This window comes from Nelumbo lutea, chromosome 6, assembly GCF_056320005.1.
Source record: "Nelumbo lutea isolate HS-2025 chromosome 6, American lotus-T2T, whole genome shotgun sequence".
Taxonomy (NCBI): domain Eukaryota; kingdom Viridiplantae; phylum Streptophyta; class Magnoliopsida; order Proteales; family Nelumbonaceae; genus Nelumbo; species Nelumbo lutea.
Genome location: NC_142689.1, coordinates 5,623,897 through 5,650,016, shown reverse-complemented (window position 1 = coordinate 5,650,016; position 26,120 = coordinate 5,623,897). Strand labels below are relative to the sequence as shown.

The following is a 26,120-nucleotide window of genomic DNA, read 5'->3' as shown; positions in this document are numbered from 1 at the left end:
CTATATAACATGTTCTGAAAATCTGGACTCCAATTGAATGGATCTAGCTTGGAGGTTAAATGCATTAAAATCAACTTGCAAAGCCTCCTGTTGGTTGTAGTGGAGACCTAGGATTGAATCCCACTTTTTCATCAGAGATGAGAGGGTGGGGGGGGGGGGGTTTGGGTGATGGGTTACCACCCCTTGTTTAATCAGTAGCCCCTATACCTGGCAAATTCTCGAAGTAATACTGCTGATAATTTTAGTGAGTTCTCTCCACTGAACACCAGAATTTTTCTTCAGTAAATGCATCAGGTTTCTTCTAATAGATGTCTGCCGATAGCTATCTCAAGGATTTTGGTTCACGCAGGACAAATTAGACTTTGTGAGAATAGGACCTCGACCAAGGTTCAAAGTACGGGGAAAAACAATTTTAAGAGACACATAAATTCAATGGAAATTTTGGTATATGCATCGATACACTTGAAACATCAATAACACTAATCCAAGTCTCATATGAACTACCAAAATACACTTGAAACATGTTAAAGTTGTAGAATAATAAATGTGTATTTTAATTCCTAGTAATTCATCATCATCATAATTCAAGTTTTATCCCAGATATATGAGATCGGCTACATGAATGCTGTTTTGTCAGTCTTTTGTTTAATGCAAACTAGTATAATTCTTAATATTCATAAACATATAAATTCTAATAATCATTTTTTTTTTTTTTGGACATGATCTAAGAAGAGAAAAATGTCTGAAAATTAAAATTTAATGTCCACATAATCTTGTCAAATGCCTATGAAAAAAACATAATCATGATAAAGTTGATAACTAGCTGAAGCATGATATGGTGGGCATATTGTCTTTTAATCTAGAGAAATGGATTCAAACTTTGGCTTGCAATAAAAGAGAAATAAATGGTTAAATTTGACAGGGACCCTCGATAACATTTTACACGGCCGTTTGTAGCCATCGATTGATTAAAACCTCAAATAGAATCCAGATTTTTTCTGGCAAATTTTTAAAGGTTTTGTTAATTAGTTAGTTCTACTTTTATTGTTTATATAGTCTTAAAGTATCCCTATTCTCCCTTGCTGTTAATTTTCTTTCACACTCCACTTACATGTAACATCATGTGGTTGGTATTTTTTTTTTAAATTCCTAAAATACTCTTCTTATATTTTAGGCCTCGTCTTGATTTCCATACTCTTGTATTTTTTTTAATCATTGTCTAAAACCTCCCTTCCTTTCTCATACTCTTCGGCCTCGTCTTGATTTCCAAGGGATAATCGTTAAAAAGACTTGCTGGAATTTTCAACTTCTTTCGAAACTTTTCTTTTCAGGCTATGACTTTTCGTTTTAGGCTTAAAAATAGTGTCATGATTTGAGTTAAGGTTCTAGATTAATTCAGAAGCTGCTGAAATTGTGAAGGGAGGGAGAGGCTTTTAGATAAAATTGGGTTTCAATAAGAGGCAAAGAATAAGCAGTTCCAGCTAGGACCAGGATCAACATCATGGTTTGGTGGGGAGAAAAAGGAATGAGAAGTAGGATTAATGTTTAAGGCACTGAAGATAGTGAAGAAGGGTTTTGGGCTGAACGTTTGAAGCAGGTTCATCTCTCTTTCTCTCCCTCTCTCTCTCTTATTGGTTTCATGATCTTGTCTAGAGAGAGGTAGACAGCCCGGATGCTCAAATCGATTTGAGAGGGGTGTTTCTCCAAAAGCTTTTGAACAAAAACAGACTTGATCACTAAGACTTTAAACCTTCAGGTTCATGAGATTTAGGTTCTGGATTTTGTACGAGGATGGAAGAATTCTTATGCATTACCACAGTTAGGGCTATAGAGTTGGGTTCATCTGATACCACAATTGCAATTGAATACCAATTTCTTGGCATTGGCATTCGATTCTTACTCTGCTGCATTTAAGGCATTTTCAGACCAACCTCGTCAAATCCCAACGGGAGTCCATTTGCTGCGAAGGTTGGGGGGTTTCCTCCTCGTAGTTATTTCAGTCATTGTCAATTTGCAAAAAAAAATGGAGCTTGCTGATGTTGGTTACATCGAGAAAAAATCTAAGTGGTAAATGCTGAATGATATGCTCGATTTGTGGTGGCGGGGTGGTCGGGGTGTTGTTCAGAGTGATAGCATCAGGGACGATGCTGGATACAGGGTCGCTAGCAGCGAACCAAAAAACAATGCTAGATGTGCTGCTTCAGGTGCCAGCACATTGATAAGCTTGGCAAAGGACATAGTTCAGACTGGGACATCGATTATGCGTTTGAGTTGGGTTTCACCATAGACTTCCCAGTCGTCTGAAACTTTATGCAGCCTCATAAGGGAGAAATCAAGTTCCCTACCTTAGATGAAATTGAATCAACTTTGGAACTTGCGCTTTCCTCTCTTCTTGTTTCTCTTTGTTTTCTTGTCATTTTGTCTTTTACCAATTTACTGATGGATGTATTTTTAAGAGGTGAGGTCAAAATAGTGAAGGGAAGATGAAAGGGAAGAGGGGAGGGCAAATTTTTCATAACTTGGGTTTTATTTTGAAAATTTGAGGGATAGTGTAAAGCAAATTCGATATTTTGTTTCTTTCTATTAGCACTTTATGATGATGTTATAAACAGGAGGGATAATTTAAGATAATATATAACCAGCAAGGGTAGAGTTAATCAATTAGCTAAATCATAAAGATATTTTAAGAAATTTGCCCTTTTTTTATAAGTGGGGAGAAATAAAAACAGAAAACCTGAATCTAAAAAAAAACACAAGATAACCACATGAGAGATAAATCACAGAAATATCCAGAAAAGCTCCAAGTTTAAGATCATCAGGGAAGTCAATGTGACCCATGACATCCCAGCTAAAGAGCAGAGCAGCTCACTTCTCTGTAGGTGATTCCTAGAGGGAAGTTATTGGCAATGGACTTAAAATTTCCGTTCAATTGCTGATATTTCCACATTGGCTCTACTTGTGTCTTGGAGAACTTTAATAATGATTATTAAAGCACAGTTTGGAAGAAATAAAAATATAAATATGTAGAGTGCAAAATCTCGTATTTTATATATATATATATATGTACTGTACATACTTATATTTATACTCCTTGGCCCATCTTTGCATCCATATGTACACCTGCCTTCCACCATTGAGACACCAAAATTTATCTTGATTTCATGAGTGGAGAGGAGTAATCTTACCCATACAACAGATCCTGATCCCATTTGATTTGTAGCTTTCTCAGCTTTTCCACCATTGAGACGCCAAATGTACCAAGTGCAGCTTATCTTTCCCCAGACATATGGACTCCATGATCATCTCATATAAATGGAATCCAGTTTTAATCATCAAAAAATTGGTCCTCGTGCCAACTTCACAAAACTACAGGTCTACAGCCATGAACTCGGAACATCTTCCTTTAAATACTAGAGATGTTTCGAATGCAAGGCTAATTTGTGAGGTGGGTGCGGCCCAAACCCTGTGGAGGAAAAGCAAAATCTTCATTGTGAATGATTAACAATGGTTTAGTTATAAGTAGGGGTGTCAAGGATATTCAATTAGTCAATCAAATATAAAATATTTAAACATTTTATACAATTTATATATAATAAGTTCATATAAATAAAATATTCCTTATATATATTAATTATCAAAAATAATTAATTGGTCAAATTGGAATCAAATTATTGCCCCATTCGATGTTCGACTCGAATCCGATACGCTTACAACTCTTTCAAAACTTTCGGAAACGCCATCAGCTTTAGATATATTGTGAGCTCGCCCATAAATCATAATAATGGTATTTAACAAATTCAAATAAAAGGCCCATAGCAAAACTTTGGCTAACAATAACAAGACCTTGTCACGCTTCAGACGACAAACTAGGCTCTTCTAAACTCATATAGCTAAACCAAAGATATTGTCCCCCCCTTTAACTAAAACAAAAAAAAATAAAAAGTGACGGAAACGGGAAAAATAACAGACTAGTCGTTATCTCACTTCCTGCCACGGACCTTCACTGCCTGCCTGTTCCTCTTCTTGACACCGGACTTGGCAACCTTGAGACTCCTGTGTACAGCGCTAAGCCTTGCAAGGGCTGCATTCTTCAGATCCGACCTGTAGTAGTTATCTGCGACCTGCAATCATCAACAGTTGAAGAATAGAAAGTAAGCATCTTTCTCAACACCAACAGTTCAAACATGAGCTAGAATGAGGTTTTTCTAGTACAAAAGTGAATGGAAATAACATGGTGAAAAGACAGACGGGTCAGATATTACAAAGCAGAGGGTTGAAAAACACTTCGAGTTCAGGATCCATGTATGTAGTATGCTGTGTATTGACAATCATCATCATCACCCATGCCTGGCCTTGTCCCAACTATGATACAAATATATATATATATATATATATATATACCCAATTACCTATACAAGCCAGTCTATGCATCAAAATTTCTATCCATTAAATTAGAGGACACCTGGTAATGCTCCACTGTGATGTAGCCATTATGCTGGACGATTACGAAACACACTGAGTTCACATCTGCGCCCCACAAGCACATTCCAACCTTCTATTGGGAACATCTCCCCATGATCTCTCATCATCTCTGTATTTATCATCGAGAGATATTCCCAAAACAAGGTCGGGATGTGCTGTGGGGCATTGTGGGGCGCAGATCTGAACTCGCAAATACTGCACCAGTGACCTTAACCCACAAGAAACCAATATAACAAAATATCCTAGGTTGACAGAGATAGCTCAGAAGCCAAGCGTAACAAGTAGATTTCATAGAAACCACCTGCATGCAGGGGTTCTTACATGTTAAGCTCTTCATCACTGCATAAAAAGCCCCAATTCATTTCTCAAAGAATACAAGGAGAATTGGGAAAGAAAAGGCAACAGGTTATCTATGCTGTTGCATTTTCAGTTACATAACATCGCTTGACCAGAAATTTATAAATTCAAAAAGAAAAAAAAAACATGCAAAAGGACAAATTTCAAAACTTCAAAAAGAGTCAAGTAGCCAAAAGTAACTAGTAAATTCATAAAAGGGTTCCCTAGCAAAAATCTCCTTTCATGTTAGCAACTCATCACTGCAAAAAAATCGGCTACACAAGCAAATAGAATAAAAATAGCAACAAGAAAATGTATTTAGAAGGTAATCGCATATCCAATACATTCACATTTCCCATCTCATCTTTTGAAAACCTGATTGTGTAGCGAACCGACCAACTCCAATCATACATAGGCAGTAGGCATAATTTTAAACCAAAACGCATCCAATAAAATAGGGGCTAATTGGTAACACGCCAGTGGGATGTTGCCATTCTGTTGGAACATTACCAAACATTGCCTCAGTGACCATAACCCATAAGAAACCAAAATAACAAAATATCCTAGGGCTGACAGACATAAGCTCAGAAGCCAAGGGTAACAGGTAGATTTCATTGAAGACTCCTGCATGCAGGGGTTCTTCTTACATGTTAGCTCTTCATCACCGCATAAAAAACTCCAACTAATTTTACAGGGAATACAAGGAGATTTGAGAAAGAAAAGGCACTATGTTTTCTGTATAAAATAAGTTTCACTTGTTCTATATGAATACATCTAAGTAGTAGTTGACCAAAAAAATTATAATTTCAAAAAGAAAGAAACATGAAAAAGAAAATCTTCAACAAGTAGAAGAAAAATAGCTACAACAAAATAAATTTCGAAAGAACTAGCTTTCGAGAATATATTTTCAGTCACTTCTGAATTAATACTTTGGCAATTTGATACTAGTATCAGTGATTAAATGAAATGTCTGCCAACAACCAGATGCAACCAAAGTAGCTGTAAGTAACGACCAAGAAAACATAACGATTTCAAAAGACTCTCGTTGTATTAGTTAGAGGCCCAAGTGGCATTCCTATTTCACCTCTATTATCAAGTGCACCATAAACAATTAGAAATGACGATTCTCTCCAGTACCTGGTTAGCAACAGCCTTGGCCATCCGACGGAACTCCTTCTTCATGACCGATTTGTGGAGCAAGCTTGCAGGCTGGTTCTGCCTCTTCGTCTTCGTAGTGGCAAGCACCACAGAAAGATCTTTTCCTCCAGGTTGAATCGTAACCGTCTTCTTGTTTGCTAAACCTATAATTTCAATCCAGAAGTTTAGAGATGAGATTAACACAGGAACGCTCAAGTATAAACGATGAGCAGAAATGGTGTGAAACCAGAGGATGGATCTCACTACCTGAGTGCTTGTAGGAGTTCAGGTTGTAGAGATTGTTACTTTCCTTGCTGAACTGCACGCTTGCAGTTCCGTTCCCGAACTCCTTCACGAGGAAGGAGTTGTTCCTCTTCACGATCTCCCAAATCAAAGGCCCTGGAACAGTAGCCATTTCACCTGCACAACATTGAACGAACGCCATTAAATCTCTGCGAGCTATCAGTTAAACAGAAAAAATGAAGACCATAACAAAAGATAAGCCTAGCGATCAAAACAGTTCCGATCGGAAAAAAAAAACCATGAAATTAAAATATCGATATCATATTCCGAAAGATCAAATCGAATCAACACTTAAGAGAGAATCAAGCAAGAAACGTAGGATTACGTACCGCACAGAGAGAAAATAGAGGGAGGGAGACCTTCCAGAACAAGAACCCTAGGCACCCAGACGACTTTTATAGTTATGTTATTATTATGCATCTCAAATCTCAAAACCCTAAAGAGCAATGCTAAGTGCACGAAGGATTATTTCCTGTATGCCTCGAAAGTGCACTCTACGCCACGAATCTCGAACACTTTTAGCAACTCAAAGGTGGGTCCCACACTCGGTGTTTTTCACGTAGTGTGAAACGGATTTGTAAGGCATACGACTTCCGTGGGACCTAGTTTCCTGAGCCTAAAATCGGGACCAGGATTATGAAAGCCGATCTGACCTAAGCCCATCCAAAGTTCCAAACAAATATGAAGAAAAAGGGTTTGCTATGGCCATGTTTTCAAACGAAGCCCTCACTAGTAGGGGTGAGGGGATTTTGAAGTTTCATAAATCTCCGACATCATTTCTAGTATTATCATTGGGAAGTGTTTTTAATATACGGCGAAGACGTGTTATGGGACATTGTGAGGTATATTCTTATAGGGATGATTTGATGACAGAGCAAATTTGATTATCAGACATTTGGAACATCTGTCGTACCTTGGATCAAACCTGATAAGATCAGTAATAAGATCTTGTCTATGTATATATAAATCCGGGTTAAATTAAAACCGATCCATTTATACCCTCAAGTCATATTCTTTTTCATCTATACTAAAACAAAGCAGATAGCATACCAACTGAACCACTTCACTCAGTTAGCCCTAATCATATTTCTTGGCATGTCAAAGAACCCACCAAAATATGAATTCGTTTGGAATAGCTTCAGCTTTTTGTTTTGTGTGGTGAAAACTTTGGCTGCTGGGGGGCTAACAGCCTAGGCTATTGAAAATGTTTTTGGGCATGACACGTTAACCCATTCAACAGCAGGGTCTCTACGCAAAACAGAGTATTGGCCGAGATGTATTCCACCCAATAAATAAATGGTTGAATATAAAGGCCTGTTTGGGTTTATTTAAGTTTTAATTTTTCCACTATTCATATGTTTCTAATACATTCCTTGATGCATCTCTTAAAATGGCCCTCTCGTTTCTAATACACCATTTATAATACCAATGCAAATAAGAGCATTGTTAATTTTGAAGTTTCGTCACTGGGTATTAGATCATCTTTGAACCATCATCAGTTAAAATCCTGCCAAGGTTTTATGAATCAAATACTTTCCATATGCTTCATAACAATGTACTTGACACAGAAGTGGTTCCCAAGGCTGTGTTTGATGAGAAATGCAAATGCTGACTCGGATAGAATTTGTGCTTCAGTTCAGTATTACAAACATTCAATAAGAATACATTTTTGTTTTGAAAATTATGGTATATTTGTTTTTTTTCCTTGCACTCGAAGTAAAATGCAAAAACGGTTAAATACAAGTCTCAGAATTTAAATTTCCACCCATCACAACAAAATACGTGACAAGAATACAAAATTTAACAATGCAAAAACTAAACCAATTTTGCATTTTCATGAACCATACATATTTACATTTGCACCGAACTTATTTGTATTTGCAATCTTACCAAATGCAGCCTAAGTGTGAATATGTGAATGCAAATGTGTAAAGTGTAAAACAGTTCATATAAATTGTAAAATTGAGTTAATTTTACACTGACAAGACTTTTAGCTGTAATGGAATGCAAACATGAATGTTGCCAAACACAGGCAAAAATGAACCAGAGTGCAAATTTACACTGAACCAGGATTTAGAGTTGTCTGGTTCAGTTTAAACCAGTCCTGTTGAACCTAAACACATTCCTTAGGGAGTGCAGGATTCCTCCATGGAAGACAACAATAACAACACAGAATGCTCATAGCTATTTAATTTCTTAATTTCTTTGTTTCTTTTTTTCCCCTTTTTTCATCTAGCTACTAAATAACAAAATACAGCTGATGTTGCTAAAGTTTCCAGTCGAGGAGCAAGCTAGAAAATTGCAAATGAGATGTCAAGGAAAAGCATCTTGAATAAAGCAGTAATAATCCCAGAACTGGCTTCATGTATTCATCAGTTAAAGCCCAAACCGGATCATCATCTTTACACTTCCCAAGTAATATTACATCATGTACATAGCCAATATCAGCCTGCTCCATCATACCATATCAATGATCCGAAAACGTTAAATCTACAGGGATCCAGCCTAGTAGAGTACAATGGAAAAGCCTCCTGCCACTTCCCATTACTACAACAATGAACTGCCATGCCAAGGAACAAAAGATGACATGACTGTATAAATCTACTTCCACCTTCAGGGTGGAATTTACAGTCTTGCAGGAGTGCCAAGGGAAATTGGGCTCCACAGCCGATCCACATTCACCAAAATTACAAGCCTAGAGCTCCTGCAAAGTTTCAAGAGACCATCATCATGGGTTGGTTGATGCTGAGACACGGTGCACTGGCCGTGTTGAACAGTTAACTGCTTCTTTTAATCTACTGAACACAACCTTCAAGGGGACACAAGCAATTACAGGTCCTGAATTCTCTACAACTGGTTTCCTCCCTTCCCTGTGATCCTGAGAAACAGTCAATGAAGATAGTTTACGGGTCTTTTTAGACAAAAGCCCGGATTTCTTGAACTTGGGAGATTTCTTTGGCAACAAAGTGGGTTGGACTGTCAAATGCTTGGCCAGGGCTTGGTTACTTTGAGGTTCAACTGTTTCAGCCTGCAAATTGAAACCAGCATTATCACCCTCCTCTGGGATCGGTGAACTATTACTGACATTGATTGACTGATCTGATATGTTCTCTTTTGAGATGTCATACGGCTCAGTACCGCTGCTTGCTGCACAGTAGTTCGTGTTACTCGTTTGGAGATCACGGTAACTGGTATCCAAAACTTCAACTGTCACAGGATGACCTATTATAGCTTTACCATTCAATTTACTCATGAGAGAAACCAGAGGTACATGCTGGCCCCGATAGCTTGCTTGTACATCTAGATTAACATCAAATAAGGTAGAAGTGCCAGAAATGTTTCTTCTGGGTGCACCTGCAGTCTGATATCGAGGGTAAGTTGTAAATCGAGACTGGTGAAGTGGAAGTGACCTGTGTGACATCAGAGGGGAAACGGGCATACGCCTTGTCAAGAATGACTTCTTGTTTCTCACTTGGGTTGTTGGCCTAGCTACTACATACTTCTCATTTGATAGGGATAGACCATCTTTACTCTCTGCAGTGTGGACTGCAACCTCTCTATGTCCTGAAACCTGCCTCCCATATTTGATGGAATTCAGGTAATGGGGCTGCCCTGCCTGATATTCCCTTTGAGAGTATTGTTTATTCCAATTCCGAGAGGCATCTTTGAGGTCTTCTGAAAGCAATTTGGTTCTTGCCTGTTGGGCACAATTTTCTGATGTATGGGACCGCTCAAAAGAGTTGATGTCAACTTTGCGATTCAAACCTACAGAAAACTCATCTGCCTGCTGAACATCTACCAAATAAGCATCTTCTTGATCATCATAATTGATGGGTCTCCTTGACTTGAGGTTTTTGCTCATTTTTTTCCTCAGATTTCTCATATTCCTCTTTCCTTTGGACTGCCATTTTGAGGAACCTTTCTCTATCCTATGGCTGGCATTACAATCAAGAGCAGCAAAACTGGTAGAACCAGATTCATCAAGTCCTTCAGCTCTCAAATGTGTGGGTCCAAATTGACTGCAATAACTAGCTTGCATTCCAACAGCACCAGTTTGGGGCTTTCCAGATGAACATGATGCAAATACAGTAGAAAAGCCTGGAAAGAACCAATACAACATATCAAAATAACAGAAAAAATATCTTCTCCATTTGTTGGAAGCACCGTAATGAGATACAGCACAGGAATCATATGATTATTGGAACATGAACAAGTATGGCAAGAAAAATTTTCAAAATCTTGTCATTCAGGGTTTATGTGATAAATAAACAATATACCATATTCCATTTCATTGTTCCATTGAGTAACCAAGATACTTCCGCAGACCAGAAGATAAGAATGAAACATCCAAGAAGAAAAAATACTGAATTTAAATATCTATTAAAAGTAAAATTCTGGCATTCTGGGAAGGAGAGAAAACCCAATACTCAAGAAGGGAACAAATAGATCCATGGCTTAGAGACTCCTAAGATAAAAACTGTGCATTGGTGTACAATCTCACGTTAATACCATCAGTATGGACGAACAAATCCATGCATCAAAATTAGGGCCTTCAATGGACACCCACGTTACCCAGCCACCTGAAGTACCAGGCAACTGACATCATGGTAAAAAACTTGGACCTGATCAAACATTTTTATATGCTTTTCAAGACTGATATTTCACGCCTCAAAAATTAGTTCCAGAATTGTGAAATTAACAATGAGTACGCAGGGGAATTAGGTCACTATTGTAGTAGAACAATGTCAAGTAGCTAGCAATGCTCGTATGAGAATAGAACTTAATTAAATGAAGCCTTATCCCAACACTACTTGTTGAGGATATGGCCAACCTAATTACTACTACTTCATTGAGAATAGAACTCGAGCCTTATTCCAACACTACTTGTTGAGGTTATGATCAACCTAAGTATTCAGTTTGTATGGAGCATAAACATGGAGGATTTGATGACCAGATCATTTACCGAAGATTCCAAACAATTCAGGAATCTTCTATGTGGCAAGACATGTGAGGGATATGAAAGTCGCATTTAAAATTGAAGTATACAGGACATGGCACCCTTGTACAAGGAGCTGGGTATCATAGTATTTCAGCAAAACCCTCCATTAGTGGAGCATATTTCAGCCTCAAAACCCTCACACATGTTCAGAATAGTATTTTGAACTTTGAACAGATAGCATCAGTTGGGAAAATTTTACTGTTGCAAGGCAGGGTATAGGACTTGGTGGAGCATTTAGAAAAGGAGATGGTACCATATTGGTAATCTATTCAGGTCCAGCAGGTCATGAACACTCTTTAAGGGCTCAAAATATAACTGTTTTGCAAGGTTTAAGACTAGACAGAACACTAAACTTCAGAAATCTAGACATTGAGGGAGACTCCGAAGTAGTAGTGAACTTGATGAGGAATAGCAGCCAGGCATCGTAGCAATATAGACAGGTAAATAGAGAAATCAAATGTCTGATAAGGGAGCTTGAGGCAACAGTTAAAGGTTAGCTAAGTCTCTCGCTGACCAATAGCAAAACAAGGGTTATAAAGAGAACAACTTTGGGGGCCCAATTGTAATATGTGGAGTCATTTCCAGTCTATGCGGTGGATGTATGCTTGTATTTTCTTGTTTTACACGATCAATAAAGGTCAATAGTTACCAATAAGAATATTTAGGGTACAAGATTGATGTAGGCTGAGAGTTGAATACATAACTAACCCATAGGGTCTCCTACGTAGTGGATAGCTCAGATTGGTCACATCATTCTTAAAGATGGAAGAAATCACATAGGGAAGGTCCCTATTTACAGGTTTCCTAACTATGTCAAGTAGAGAGCTTCCCCATACAACTTCATCTATTTCTGTCACATGAACTAAAGATGTCACTGATCCAAAAAGTCCATAAGCTCAAGAACCCTCTAGATCAGTCACGTGTCCACTCCTGCAGCAGACACCCAAAGCCCATGGCAAGATCTGTTAGGCTAAAAGTGCTTATAGAATATGATGTATTGGACCCATGGCAAGATCTGTTAGGCTAAAATTTATTCCATCAGTAAAGGAAGATGACACAAATGCACAGGCTCCTTTTGAGTCCCAAAGTGAGATGCCATGTAGAAGATTCCTTGGTCATTTAGACTCCATACGTATATCTCAAAGCATTGACTAGTTAACCAACTAATAAGTTGAGAGCCAACAAACTGATTCACTACCCATGATATGGTTGCTTGGGATGACTATGCATCAACTAGATAGACTAACAACCAATTGACTTAGTCGACCACACTATTGTTTTATTTTATTTTATTTTTGCAACTTGCAAGTCTGACTATGATACTGTAAAGGCATGATAACCCAAAGAAAAAAATGTCTCCAATCAACCAGTATCATAAAAGTGGTATTCATCAAAATTCACCAGGTGGAGGGGGTTGATTGGTCAAAGCTCTTCCGGTACATCTTTTGTTTTGCTATATGCATATGCTAATTACTTCAAACATTTGTAGTGGCATATAGTTGGATGATGGTATATAAAATAAAAAGAACAGTGGAGAAGTTCTTTTAGATCTTCTTCCAATCAATGGCACACCAATATCAAGTTACCACAAAATAAAGATTGTAGCTACTTATCCCAACCTATACAGCTTTGCCTTTTTATGCTTGCAAAACAATGGCCATAAACTAAGTGTTCTAAATTACTATTTTATCACATATTTTTTATGAGTTTTATTTTATTTTATCACATATCTGCACATTTGTGGTCTGTATTAATTTACATATGAGATTCTATCAATATCAACGCATTTTTCTGTGGTCAATTTGTCAGCACTTAGGCATTTACTAGTTATTGCCTGCCTTGCCAAAAATGGAGGCTACCTAGCCCCAGGCAATAAGTTGGAGGCAATGAAGAAGCTTACTTCTTATGGAATAACTGAAGGGAGACAAAGGACTTACCACCTTAAAGAATAATTGAAGAAGCTCACTTCTTATATAAAGGAGACAAAGCTACAGAGTATTTCAGAAACAAGAATCCAGTGCCTTTTGTGCATAGAGCTAGAATTTAATTTTTCAACACGATCGGATTAGATGAATGCAATGGCTGTGTAGCAGGCTAAGGAACCAATGATAACACCCCATGCCAGTCATAAAATCCAAATGACCCACAACTACTCAATCTCTCACTTAGCATTTATGGCTGGTGTGGGGTGTTATCATTGGTTCCAAAGCCCATTATACATCCATTGTGTTCAACTAAACCAAATTCTTTTTGGAAAGGGTAGACTGGCTACAGACCTAACCTCAGGAATTTTTAGCACAAAGTGGCCACTCTATGACCTGAACTCACTTTCACTCATTAGTCCAGAATTTCACCATGGTACACAGAAACAGAAGTAATGCTCGTTTTACTTGTCTTAGAAGACAAGGGTGAAATGAAAAATTGAGTTGCATCACACATCACATCAATCCTTAGATTATACTACAAGCCTTCATGGCATTTTTCTAACATAATGGTTTTTTATCAGTAACCAATTAGAGAATTTTATTCAAAAGAAAAGAAAAGTGATCTGGGGCTTCTCAGTGTTCTAGAGTGATTGTTAGTATTCATTGATTGGCAGATAACGGCTGGGATGCAGGACTCGATCCTGGGGCTTCTCAGTGTTCTCCTTGGAAAGCTATTCAAGTATTTTGCCTCTTATGCTTCCTTATTTCAAATATGATGTCTGCGCTGGAAATAAAGTCTCGTTTTGGGAAGATGTTTGGGTTGGTGAAAACTCCCTTAGAGATAAATTTCCTTCTATTTACTCCTTGTTTGAAAACAAAAGAAAAGTGATCTCTTCGGTGTTTGTTGATAACTCCTGGGATTTGGGCTTGAGAAGAGGTCTAAGGGATTCTGAAATGGGGATGGTTGAAGATTTGATCACTCAGTTAGGGGAAGTCTTTCTTGATCAGTCCTGTAGAGATAGCAGAATTTGGAAACCTTCCACTTCTGGTTTTTTCAATTGCTCTTCTTTCTATAACATTTTGCTTCAGACCTCTAACCTTGTAGGGAACTTTCCTTCAAAGGAGGTGTGGGGTAGCCCTGTACCCCCTAAAATTCAAGCCTTTTGTTGGGAAGTGGTACTCCAAAAAATCAACACCTTGGATTTATTGCAGAAAAAGAGGCCAAATATGTGCTTCTGCCCCCATGTTTGTTGCCTTTGTTTGGGTTTTGGTGAGACAATTTCACATTTACTAATCTCATGTCCCTTTGTGTTCTTTATTTGGTCTTGGTTCTCTTCTCTCTTTGGCTACAAGTGGACTCCCTCCTCAAGCGTGGTGAACCTCTTTGATCCAACTTTTTACAGGCAACCAACGGTTTGTGGAAGGATTATGTGGAGAGCCACTAGAGCTGCTGTATTGTGGTTAGTGTGGGAGGAAAGAAACAATAGGATCTTTAAAGGCAGATGTAAATCCAAGGAAGAGGTTGTGAAAGGAATAACTACTAAGGTTATCCATTGGTTGAAATCCTGTGATCTTTTCAAGGATTTCTCAGTTGAAGACATTTATAGAAGTTGGGGTATTGTGGCATATACTACTACTTCCAAAGCTATGATACAGGAAGTTTGGTCCCCACCGGCACAACAAAGGGTGAAACTAAACTTTGATAGAAGCTCTATAGGTAATCCAGGCTCATCTGGTATAGGAGGTGTTTTCAGAGATAATGAAGGCAAGATAATGGCTTTGTTTTCAGGTCCAATAGGAGTTGGAGATTCCTTAAGAGCGGAAATCTTGGCACTACATCAAGGTGTAAAACTGGCCAAACAGTTGGGGCTACAGCAGATTGAGATAGAGGGAGACTCCAAGTTGGTAATTGGGTGGATGCAATCAGGGCAGCTGGGAATTTGGCAATATAGACAGCTGATAAGGGAAATTCTTAGCATAACAAGGGAGGTGGGTGTTTGGTTCAAGTGGGTAAGGAGATCAGCAAATGGTTTTTCTGACGCCCTAGCAAAACAAGGGACTGCAAAGGAGAGTCTTTTTTGGGCAGTGCTGTAATGTTTGATGTTTATTGGATCAACCTTTTCTAACAAGGGTTGAATTCTGTATTTCAGGTTAATTTATCTCTAATGAAAGTTATCGTTTCTGATTAAAAAAAAAGAATAGAAATGAAAAGATATTTAGGGTTTCTTTATTGATAAGATATAATGTGGTTTAAGCATGGCCTTGTCAAATAAACTCAAATATTTTCCTGAAAGCTCCCTAGCAAAGGAATACCACACTATTACTTCACTCAACGACATCTCCAGAATGAATCCCAACTATATTAGTCATCTATGTTTCAGCTATTTCTAATAGAAAACCATTCACACAGGGATGTTTGGTTAGCTATTGGCTAAGCCACTCCTTATGGAATCAATCCTTTGTCCAGGAAATGAAAATAGATAGATATATAATTTCATTTTCTGAAATTTCTTCAGAACATTTTGTTTTCCCTCTACGGTTCTAGGAAAATGGAAGGACAAAATGCATATAAACTTTGACAATTTTCCAATTATTGGATTTTAGATATCATAATAATTATCAACACATGAACCAGTACCTAGTATACAACAACGATTAGCAATGTAGAAAAATATAAACATACAAGTTTTCAAAAAGTTCTTTATTTTTCAAGGCGGTTTGGCACCAGAAATTCCTTGAAGGCTGAACTGCCGGCATTGCTACAAGGTCTCAAGCTAGCTAAAGGGTTGGGGTTTAGGCATACTGAGGTGGAACTGTGGAAGGAGACTCAAAAGTACTTATTTGATGGGCAAGTTACAACAGACATACCCCTTGGAATTTCAAACATGTGATTAGGGAAGTGGAAAAGATTGCGAAGGATGTAGAGGCAGAATTCAAGTGGGTCAGAAGGAGTGCAAATGGGCAAGCCGATTCCTTTGCCAAACAAGGGGCCTTGAGGCAACAACTATTTTAGGCAGCTATGTAACTTGGGAGTGAAGATTGTACTAATTTGGGATTAAAAGTTGGGAATGATACTCCTATCACCAAGTTGTACTCATTTTCTGTGGTTCAAACTTAATAATAAATAAAATATATTTATTTATGATAAAAAATATTTAAATTTAATTTCAAGCTCTCTTAGATTATTTAAGAGGGTTGAGAGAGAGGGAAGGAAAACTCAACTCAACAAAGCTTTCAAGTTTCATCCCAACTACAGACCACACCAGGTCCCCCAACCACATTACTTTCTGTTATTGAAGCCACAACATTCAAATTACATCATCGTTTCCCATTACTCCCCAAAACAAGCTCCCTCTACTCACCCCCCTACTTTGCCAATGTGTCTACCATGTCATTGGCAGACCTGTAAGTCCAGTTATAACTGATAACCAGGTTCCTTGTCAGCTGTTTCAGCTGTCTCATCATAAGTAATATCTCTTGTCAAATTGTAAGTCATTGGATCATTTCTTATTAAACCTATGCCTTCTTTGGCCTTCCCCTTGCTCTTAGACACTCAAATTAACATGAACCTTAAAAAGTTCTCTAACAATTAAATTTATAAAATAAAAATAAGTGCAAATTAACTCACATCAATATGTGGAAGAAAATATTAACTTCTTGAGCACTATCAGCTTGCCATGTGAAGAAAAATTTCAAAATTATACTCCAACAAAATTAATGATAAAAAAATTATTCACCAAGAAAATTGTACAAATGAAGAACTGATCCTTAAAATAACAGCGAGAACCCCTCAGACCTTGGCTATTGGTGCAACAGTATTTCAGGAATGTACCTCACTCCACTAATTTTGACTGAATCTTTATTTGGATCACACTGAAAGGTATACTTTTGTTTTTGTATAAGTGTATAACCTGATCTCTTGTACAGAGTCTTAGTATACATGAATACTGGTTTATGGTGAGTTTTTTGACATGCAGAAAACAGAAATACAGTAAATACTTTTACCATTTTTGAAAAGAAAACGTATACATTTCAAAATATCCCTGTCATTTATGACCTGTAGTAGGATATGGTTTGATGAGTAAGTAATGTCTTGGCCTGCTAATTCACTCTTCTGATTTTGAAGAAAGTGGGTATGCCAGGCTAGGGATGTGGCTAATTTTTCCATTTGATTGATGCTTTGGAAGATACTTTGAGTTTCTATCTTGTAGGGGCTTCATCATTTCAAAAGGTAGATTCATAAATGTTGATTAGGGGCATTTGATCTTTATATGCATCCAGAACATATTAGACATCTCCCCAGTCATCCTCCACCCAAAGGGTCAATTACATTATAGCTGAATTTCCTATTTCTTTTCTTTGTTAAAATGATGATTATGAACTCATATCCCCTCCCATGATGAGGAATAGAGCATGTCAATGCCAAACAATCAGGATAAGTCTTTCTTGAGTTGAGTTGAGGAATCAGGAAAACAGTATGGATAGAGGAATCATATATAGCAACAGTGGAAAGTTTGTAACACACACACCTCCATTGTGTTTTTCCTCTGCAACAAAAGGCACATCAAATAAGCTGTCAGAACAGTCATTATCAGGGAGTTCTGACATGCTGGAAAATTCACCATCCTTCATTTCAGAATGGAAATGAGCAACATCAACTCCAGCATCACATATTTGCTCAGAAGCATTTAAAGAGGTTTCCTTCTCACATGAAGCCCCTGTACTGTCTGAATTATTGTTGATTATAACCGAAAAGCTTGTTTTCTTTGATTTAATAGATTCTATTGTAGAAATCTTGCTGTCTGTTATTCCTTGGAAAGATGATCCACCTGGGCTGGCACTTTGTTCACAAACAACAGGAACAGCCACCATGGCTGTACTCTCCAAAACCTTTGTCAGTGGACGACGACGATTTTTTCTCTTCAGGCCTTCATAAACATTGTTAACTTGAGATTGCCTTTTTTTCAGGGATGAGCAGTAAACCCTACTGCTGTTCACTGGACTCCCATTAGACAAACTATTGCCAATGTTAGAATCACTGAGAGAAGCACTATCTAGTTGAACCAGCTCAATTGAGCCTTCAATGGGAAAATGCATATTGGATTTTCGTTTTAGTGCCACCCTCATCCCAAGGTCCTCAAGCCCTCTCATGCGCTTAGTACCTTCAGTTCCATCGTCCTCTGAATCATTTGGGGTTTTTCGCTTCTTTTTCTGTGCATGTCCCTTAGGCATACTGATGTGATCTGGATCTTCAAATGATATACCAGATTGAGTTAATTCTTGTGCTGAATTACCTTCGGTTGAACTAACTTTCCCAGCTGTATGCTCATTCTCTTGGATTGGACCAAACATCTTTTGTGATTGTCTGCTCCAAGTATCATAATCTGTATCATCTGGATAATCCATTCTCAAGCAAAATTCTTGAGCTTCATTAGATTTGTGAGCACTCTCGAGTTCAAGGGCATGAAGAATGGCATCTTCCCTACGAGCATATTTTACAGTTTTCTTATTAAGCTGTGCTGCAGCAGCCTTTGCTTTTTCAATGCACTCGTCGTATTCACCACAACGAAATGCTTTCACCCGCTTGGATTTTTCAAGATTATACCAGTCCCTGAAGATCAAAAGAGGTAAGAATTGCTGCCTTACATCATAAAAAACACATATAATCTGGCAGTTGATGCCTTCAATTTTCAAACACTAGCTGTGGGAATTACTATGATCTCCAACTGGTAAAAGTTAACATTCCAATGCTCCAATTTTACAGAAAATCATCCTTAAAAGTAGAAAATTATCAATAACATCTTGCATAATGCAGCAGAAAGAGGAGCAACTACTTGACACTCTTAACTATAAAAGCAAATGCTCAAAGTATCATCTGTACAGACAATGGAATTTTCTGATTTGTACTCGTATGTGAACTTTCTCCCACATAGACTACACTGAGATTTTACCAAGTGACCAACTAAAAATATACCCCCAGCTAAGATTTGAAAAGAACAACAGTAAACACTAAATAGTATTTTTAACAAAATAGAAAAAACAAAGACTAACAAAATCAATACTTTAGTGCAGTGTTAAAGAATAAAGTACCAATAAGAAATCTCTATAAAATGTCTTTAATTGCAACCATAACCATTTTAAAATACCAAAGTCTGTAGCATGGAATCATATATTTGCTTATTTAATGCTTAGCTGTTCATTCTTTCTTGCTGGATTTTCATTTATCCTGCTAACTTCTTGGTTCTGCAAACATTGGTCATATCTATCTAATTACTTATTAAGGATTCAAGAGGAAGAGAATTGACATACCAACACTTCTTATGACTCTCAATGGGCCTTGGCCTTATTTGGCATACAAAATCTAAAGCCAACATTCTTCAGCAACAGGAGAAAAAAAAACACTTAATTAGATACATGAGAACTGGATTTACCATTTATTGAACTCCATGGCCAACCCGCTCACCCACACCCTCACACCTCCTCCCCACCCCAAAAAAAAAAAAAAAAAACGAAACATTATTGATAAAGACTCACCACCAGTAATCTACTATTACCCGGGGGGGTCAGGAACAGAAGAAAGTAGAACAAATGAACAAATTGAACAGAATATTCTAGTTCTAAATCATATCGATCAACAAACAATGGGCTAAGTCGTTCCACCGATTAAAAGCAGAACGCAAAATATCAATCATGTAACTCTTGCATGTTATTATATTTTTCCCTTTTTTATTTCCTTCTGAGGAGGCGTAGAGATACCTTAAGAGTAATATATGGCATATGATAAAAAAAGTTGAACAAAGAAGAAGGAAAGAAAGAAAGAACGAAAGCACTCACACGCTAGCGTCCTCCTTTCCAAGGAGCTTCACCGGAGTGCCCGATCTCGGCGAAACCAAGCAACTTTCTGACAACTCATCCAAACCCATTATTCGCCCTGGCCACCATGACCCATTTCGTCGCCTAACCCAGACCAGGCCTCCCACAGAACAGTCGATCCCCTTCGTATTCGGCTCACAATCACCCTCCATTCGTCCCCTCTCCTTCTCTCTATGTCTCTCTCGTCCAACACAAACTAAACTAGTCTACAGCTAAAGTCTCCAGATTCAAAAATCTCCTAGCATGAACCAATGCCGATATCCTTCACCAAAATACAACCCAAAAGACAATAGAGATTAATAAAAAAAATCACATTTTTGAATCCAAAACAAAATAGCAGTTAAATGAAGAAAAAAAGGGGGGGGAGATACCGAACAAGTGAAGGGAAAAGCTTCATGCCCACCTGAAGAACGAAGATAAAAACAAAACCCTAGGTTGACTGTGACTGGAAATCTGGGAAAATGATGAGTCCAGAAATAATAACAGATGGGTTTTGTATGATGCAAACAAGATCCCAGTTTGTCGTCCTCCTCTCCTTCTCTCTCTCTCCTTCTGTCTGAGAAATAACTTGTCTGTGGCATTCAGAGTGTACGGGAGGGTGGGGAAGTTACGAACGTGAGGTGATGAAAGTTTCCGTTGGATCAGACCCACCTTTTGTTATCACTTTTGCCATGAGAGAGGGAGGATATGTTGCAGAGAAACAGTGTTTTTATTATTTGTTTCCTTTTTTTTCCTTTTATTTTTCTTTCCGGAGTGGCGAGAATAAATAGTAGGAGAGAAGCTGTTGGAGATTGGGGGTTTATAAATGCTTCGCGGAGGAGGAGAGAGAAAATGGAAACAAAGGATGCGCACTGCACACCATGAGGTTTTGTAATGAAACCCCAGTTTCCAAGCTTAAAAAAGAAAAACAGTATCCCATCTTTAACCCAAATTCCATATACACTCCCCTGTAGGGCTCTAATATGAGGGGTTTTGGCTTCATTATAGATTGTTTCTTTTGTGCCAAATCCTCCTTCAAACTATCACGAGTTAAGCAAAATAGAGTTTAAATAATTAAGTGAAGCACCCCAAATGGGGTAAAGTTTAAAATATCGATAGGCCTTAGGGGCAAATTGATACTTTTTTTTTTCAAAACCTGTTGAGGGGGTCAATTTAGAGTTCCTCCACCCCCTGAACCGGTCAGACCCCTGATATATCCACTGTAAAAACATATCAGAGGGATCCCCGAATGATACATATTGGTCTATATAGGCTGATACATATCGATCTTTGAACCTTGAAATGGGGTATATGGAATTTATCCAAAAGAGTAAGAGATCAACAAATCTTCAATGCTCTCCTCCCTCTCCAGAATCCAATCCAGGCCTGATTTGTATGTCATGTTTATTTGTACTGGCACAATAGTATAAGAGTGCAAATTCTGATTTTTTTAGTTTTTACTTTATTAGTTTATTTTGTTTGGTTTAGAAATGAGTTGTATTAAATTTTAAAATCTGAAACAAAATAAAGTAAAATCCAAAGTAAAAGTGAACCAAAAATTACATTATAATCGTTGATGTGTGCAATGTCTAGTATAAAACTGTAACATGATTAGGATGAATGGTCTTTGTACTTTAAAGTAGGGATGAGGGGCTTCGAAAAAAATAAGTAGAGATGAGCAAATGGATTGGTTCTATCTAAAATCAATTGGGCAATCACCTCGGATTGGCCTTGGTAATAGGAGTGCAATCAAGTCAAGCCGATGAATATTTGTATGTCTTGACTCGATTCGATTAAAATACTATTAAATTTGAATTCGAACTCTATTTTTTTATTTGAGTTCGGTTTGATTAAATATTCAATGAGCTTTAGTTTGGCTATACATATAATATGTTATAGTATAATATTATATTACATAAAATATAAAAATGTATTTTCATAATATATATTTTTATATTCTATAATACATATATAATATGTATACATGTATATGTTAATTGAGTTAGGCTCACGAGCCTTTGAGCCAAACTTTTTATTAGTCGAGCTCAAATTCAAATAACTAATTGAACTTAATTGAACCCTAACCCAAACTATTTAATTAGAACTTGATTTGATTGCACCTTTACTTGATAAGGCCAATTTCAATCAGTTCCCAAATAAGGTTAAGTTCTAAATTCTTGAAATTAACCCCCACCCAAGTTGGTTTCAGGGTCTAGGGGTTTTATCCTACTTGAATCGACCTAAAGAACTGGCCTTTGACCGGTAGAACCAGCTTAATTAACCTTGGCATAACCAGCCTTGATGGAACCAAAACTACAAAGATGGGTTAGTACTTTTGAGTGGCTGTGTTAATGAAAATAAAAACAGCAAGATGGATTGGTCTATAAATCTCATTTTTTACCAAAATAAGAGTTTTTTTTTTTCTTTTTCTTTTTTACAGATGATCACAAGTTTCTACTGCTTTTGCATGTTTGCCTCGATATTTTAGGTTGCATTTGGAGAAGCTTTAGGATTCGTGCTTTTAAAGAACAAACAGAAAACCCCGAATTTTTGGCTGCTATGGGGCTTTAAATATTTTTGCCTTTAAATTGTTATATTTTTAAGAGCAATTCCTAATAAATGTTTCAAGGCAAATTTTTGTTCAATTTTATTTTTCACAGCCTCAAGCAAAAAATATATATATATCAATATGCACCGATACCAAAAATTGGATATTGATCTTATAGAATATCGATAATTTAATACTCTTTTATTATTATTATTTTATTTTTATTTTATTTTATCAGCAAACTTTCAAAACCCCCAAACCCTATGTTATCGATGTATCAATGACCTTGGATATGGATACAATATGCCTAGGTTGGCCCAAAGCTCAAAAGCAAAAGCCCTATAAGTTTTGTTAATGTAATGAATTGTACTAGGGTTGTTTACGGGTCCGGTTGGGTCGGTTTATTGGCATTTTTCCAACCGACCCGACCTGGTCAGTTTGAGTTGGTTTGGGTTGGTTTTGTGAATGATTCTTCCGGTGTGAACGGTAAAGATTCAAGTCTAAGAAGCGAAGGTCGGATGCCTGGAAATTAAAAATGATTTGATGGATTAAAGCTGAAATTTATATATAATATGTATATTTCCGAAATAAAGTTGATATATATATATATATATATAATATCTAAGTCAGTTCGGTTTCGATTTTCACACAAGAAAACCAAAACCGAACCGAACCATCGGTTTATGTTTTTTTGTAACCCAAAACCGACCGATGCTGAAGAAAAACCGGCCAACTCAGGTTGGATCAGATCGGTTTGATCGGTTTAATCAATTTGGGTCTTGTTATGAATAGCCCTAAATTATACTCAGTATGTTTCATTATCTTTGCTATTCTCTTGATTTGTGAGCTATTTCCCCACCATTCAACTTTCAATCGAGGTGAAGATATCCCAAGTCTCTACTACAACCAGTCAAATACATTATTTCTGATTGAATTTTGCAGCAAATTGTACGCATCTTGTTTGTAGGCGACCCAAAGTGTTTTAAGAGAAACCCTTGATGATAAACAGCTGCCACTTTAGATCACAGTCTTCCATTGTTGCTATTTGCTAAGACTAAGAAAACCAGCCAAATAGGGGAAAAAAGCCTTGGTTGCTAAACAAATAGAAATGTGGCATTTTCAGGTTCTATTTGATATATGAACTCAATTGACCTATTTCTCTTTTTCTTCACCAACCCAAAGCGATTCTATTCAATTTTGTCAAATGAAGTCAACTCATTCTTCACCATAGAGCTCCCTTTAAATTGTTCTTCACTTTTGTTTTATATCTTTTTAGAGATTTTTTTTTTTTTTTTATGTTTATGTTTATTTTCTTCTTTATTTACTCCACGTATTGCACAGGGTTTCCTTGCTGTTGTGTGGACAAAATCATAGACCTAGAACCATCCCGAGTCTGATAGACCCAATTATACTGATATATATTGTTTTATATAAATAACAAATTAAAACTCAGTTTTTTCATAACCCAATCTTAATAAAAATTTCAGTAAAATAATAAATTATTTATATGTTAATAAATCAAGTATTTTTAACTAAAATCATCTTATATATTATGGGCAGTCCAATGAATGAGGCTCACGCCAATTGGAGGTTTGGGAGAGACAAATATACACAACCTTACCCCCTACAGGGTCTATATAGAGAGATTATTTTCAAGAAAAATGTCTTAATTATATATTATATATCAAATTTCCCCTTTTAGATATAAAATATAATAAAAATTATAAAAAATTAAACAAAAAATCTGAACCGGTTTCAAAAAAGTAAGAACCAGAACTGACCCAATTATTAATCGAGACAAAATTTCAAAACCAGAACCGATATAATCGATTTGGTTCAATTCGATGAGTAGATAGACAGCCCTCCCCATATAATTGAGATAAGGATTATATGATGAAGATTGATTCAACAATAGGGGCACATGTGAGATGAGTGTTCACCCAATTATCATCTCTCTTTTTTTTTTTTAAACTTTGTGTTAAGATGCTTATTTGGATTTTGGAACCCTTTTGAGGCGGCAATAATTTTTGTGTATTTGTCAATAAATAGTGCAAGAGGTGAAAATGAAGCATAACAAAATAAACAAGCCTCCGCCTTGGCCTTGGCAATTTATCCGTTTGGAGATAAAATTGAACCAAAAAGTATATTGGTTTTAAAAAACGTTATAATCTAAAGTTAGAATACTATAAAGCCTCTTGGCACGAAACCTAAATTGGGGCTCTATGATTTTTAGCTAAAAAAGTACAAATCCTAAAGCTTATCAAAATATAATAGTTGTTCGTTCATTTTTAATACATTTTATTTTCTTGAGTTCACATTTCCATCTCACAACGCCCACAGTACATCTCTGCCATGGATTGGGAACATCTCTCGATGATGACATTACAGAGACTGATACTATCATCAGAAGATGTTCCCGGTGGGAATGTACTGTGAGTCATTGTGGGGCGGAGATGTGATCTCCATTTTTTTACAGGATTTTCTACTTACAGATGAATGTATATGGGGTATCATGAGACGTGAAGATCATACTCTATAATTGAAAAAATGGATTCCAATACAAAATGTCCGTGAGCCACTGTTTGTGTAAAAATATTCTTCCAAAGTCAACAGCTCCAATCAATCAGCTTTAACCCTAAAGCTAAAGACAGCATTTCTTGTCCACCCAACAATGTGGCCACCAACCATGAGATATCCTAATGGGTACTGTGAGAGCATCCAGATTCCAGCGGAGGACCTCTTCGACTACGATATCGTACAATCTAATATCTTTTTCAGGCTGTTAAAATAAATAAATAAATAAGTAAAAATATATTTTTCAGGTTTATGTTGAAGATGTAACAAAATTAAATATTAAGAAATTATTGGATGGTCAAAATAATTTCATTCTATAAAAAGAGGCCACCTTATTTATTTATTTATTCTTTGAGTAGAAATGTAGAATGGCCAAATTTTTTTTTGCATATTTGATGTAGTTTTGGCCCCACAAGGGCAGAGCGCCATAAGCTAGACCTAGTTAGTAGGGTCAGCAGGTTAGCAATGGCATGGTACATGCGAGACTGGATCTGCTCCTCACACCTGGCGCCTCACTGGTGCCTCACGCACATCCTATAATGCATTGGGAACATTTTCCCTACTTATTAGTGAATATTCATGAGAGATGTTTCCAATGCATGGTGGATGTGCCTGTGAGGTACCCATTTGTGAGGAGCAGATCCCGTCACGGTACATGCATGGTGATGGTATGAAGGTCGGATTAGCCGAGCATGATAACTGTTCAACGGGCCCCATGTATTTTATTACTGTCATAGAATATTATCATTAGTTCCACAGCCAGCTCAACACCCCATTGCCATTCACTACACAGACAGCCTGCCCTAATGTGGATTTGAATCTGAGGGTAGAAAATGGTAAAATTTTCAAAATCCAAAGAGAAAGATGAAAATGTTACAAATAATAGTATTTAAAACGCAATTGTAACATAAATTTATGCTAAAAAATCAATTAAAAATAATAAATAATATGGAATTTAATATAC

General features: G+C 37.0%; 2 protein-coding genes and 2 non-coding genes across 6 annotated transcripts; all 4 read right to left on the bottom strand.

The window, feature by feature from the left end:
* Positions 1–3,725: 3,725 nt before the first annotated feature.
* On the bottom strand, positions 3,726–6,627 carry LOC148847011 (large ribosomal subunit protein eL28y-like). The gene is made up of 4 exons (XM_088949358.1): positions 6,588–6,627; positions 6,223–6,375; positions 5,956–6,119; positions 3,726–4,121 (listed from the first exon to the last, which is right to left on the bottom strand). Exons 2-4 carry the CDS (start codon positions 6,368–6,370, stop codon positions 3,981–3,983), a joined length of 453 nt encoding a protein of 150 aa, XP_088805484.1. The 5' UTR covers positions 6,371–6,375; positions 6,588–6,627; the 3' UTR covers positions 3,726–3,980.
* LOC148847013 (small nucleolar RNA R24) lies at positions 4,739–4,828 on the bottom strand. The gene has a single exon (XR_016101654.1). It is a non-coding gene; the product is annotated as a small nucleolar RNA R24 (small nucleolar RNA).
* Positions 5,398–5,489, bottom strand: LOC148847012 (small nucleolar RNA R24). The gene has a single exon (XR_016101653.1). It is a non-coding gene; the product is annotated as a small nucleolar RNA R24 (small nucleolar RNA).
* Positions 6,628–8,420: 1,793 nt separating the features above from the next.
* Positions 8,421–21,076, bottom strand: LOC148847010 (uncharacterized protein At1g51745-like). Of its 3 annotated transcripts, none has more exons than XM_088949352.1 (4): positions 20,459–21,076; positions 20,017–20,317; positions 17,712–18,793; positions 8,421–10,356 (listed from the first exon to the last, which is right to left on the bottom strand). In XM_088949352.1, the coding sequence occupies exons 2-4, from the start codon at positions 20,205–20,207 to the stop codon at positions 8,987–8,989; spliced, it is 2,643 nt and encodes an 880-aa protein (XP_088805478.1). In that variant the 5' UTR covers positions 20,208–20,317; positions 20,459–21,076; the 3' UTR covers positions 8,421–8,986. The 3 variants fall into 3 exon arrangements, with proteins under 3 accessions (XP_088805478.1, XP_088805477.1, XP_088805479.1); XM_088949351.1 differs by having other exon boundaries at positions 20,427–20,831; XM_088949353.1 differs by lacking the exon at positions 20,017–20,317 and having other exon boundaries at positions 20,459–20,793.
* Positions 21,077–26,120: the final 5,044 nt, after the last annotated feature.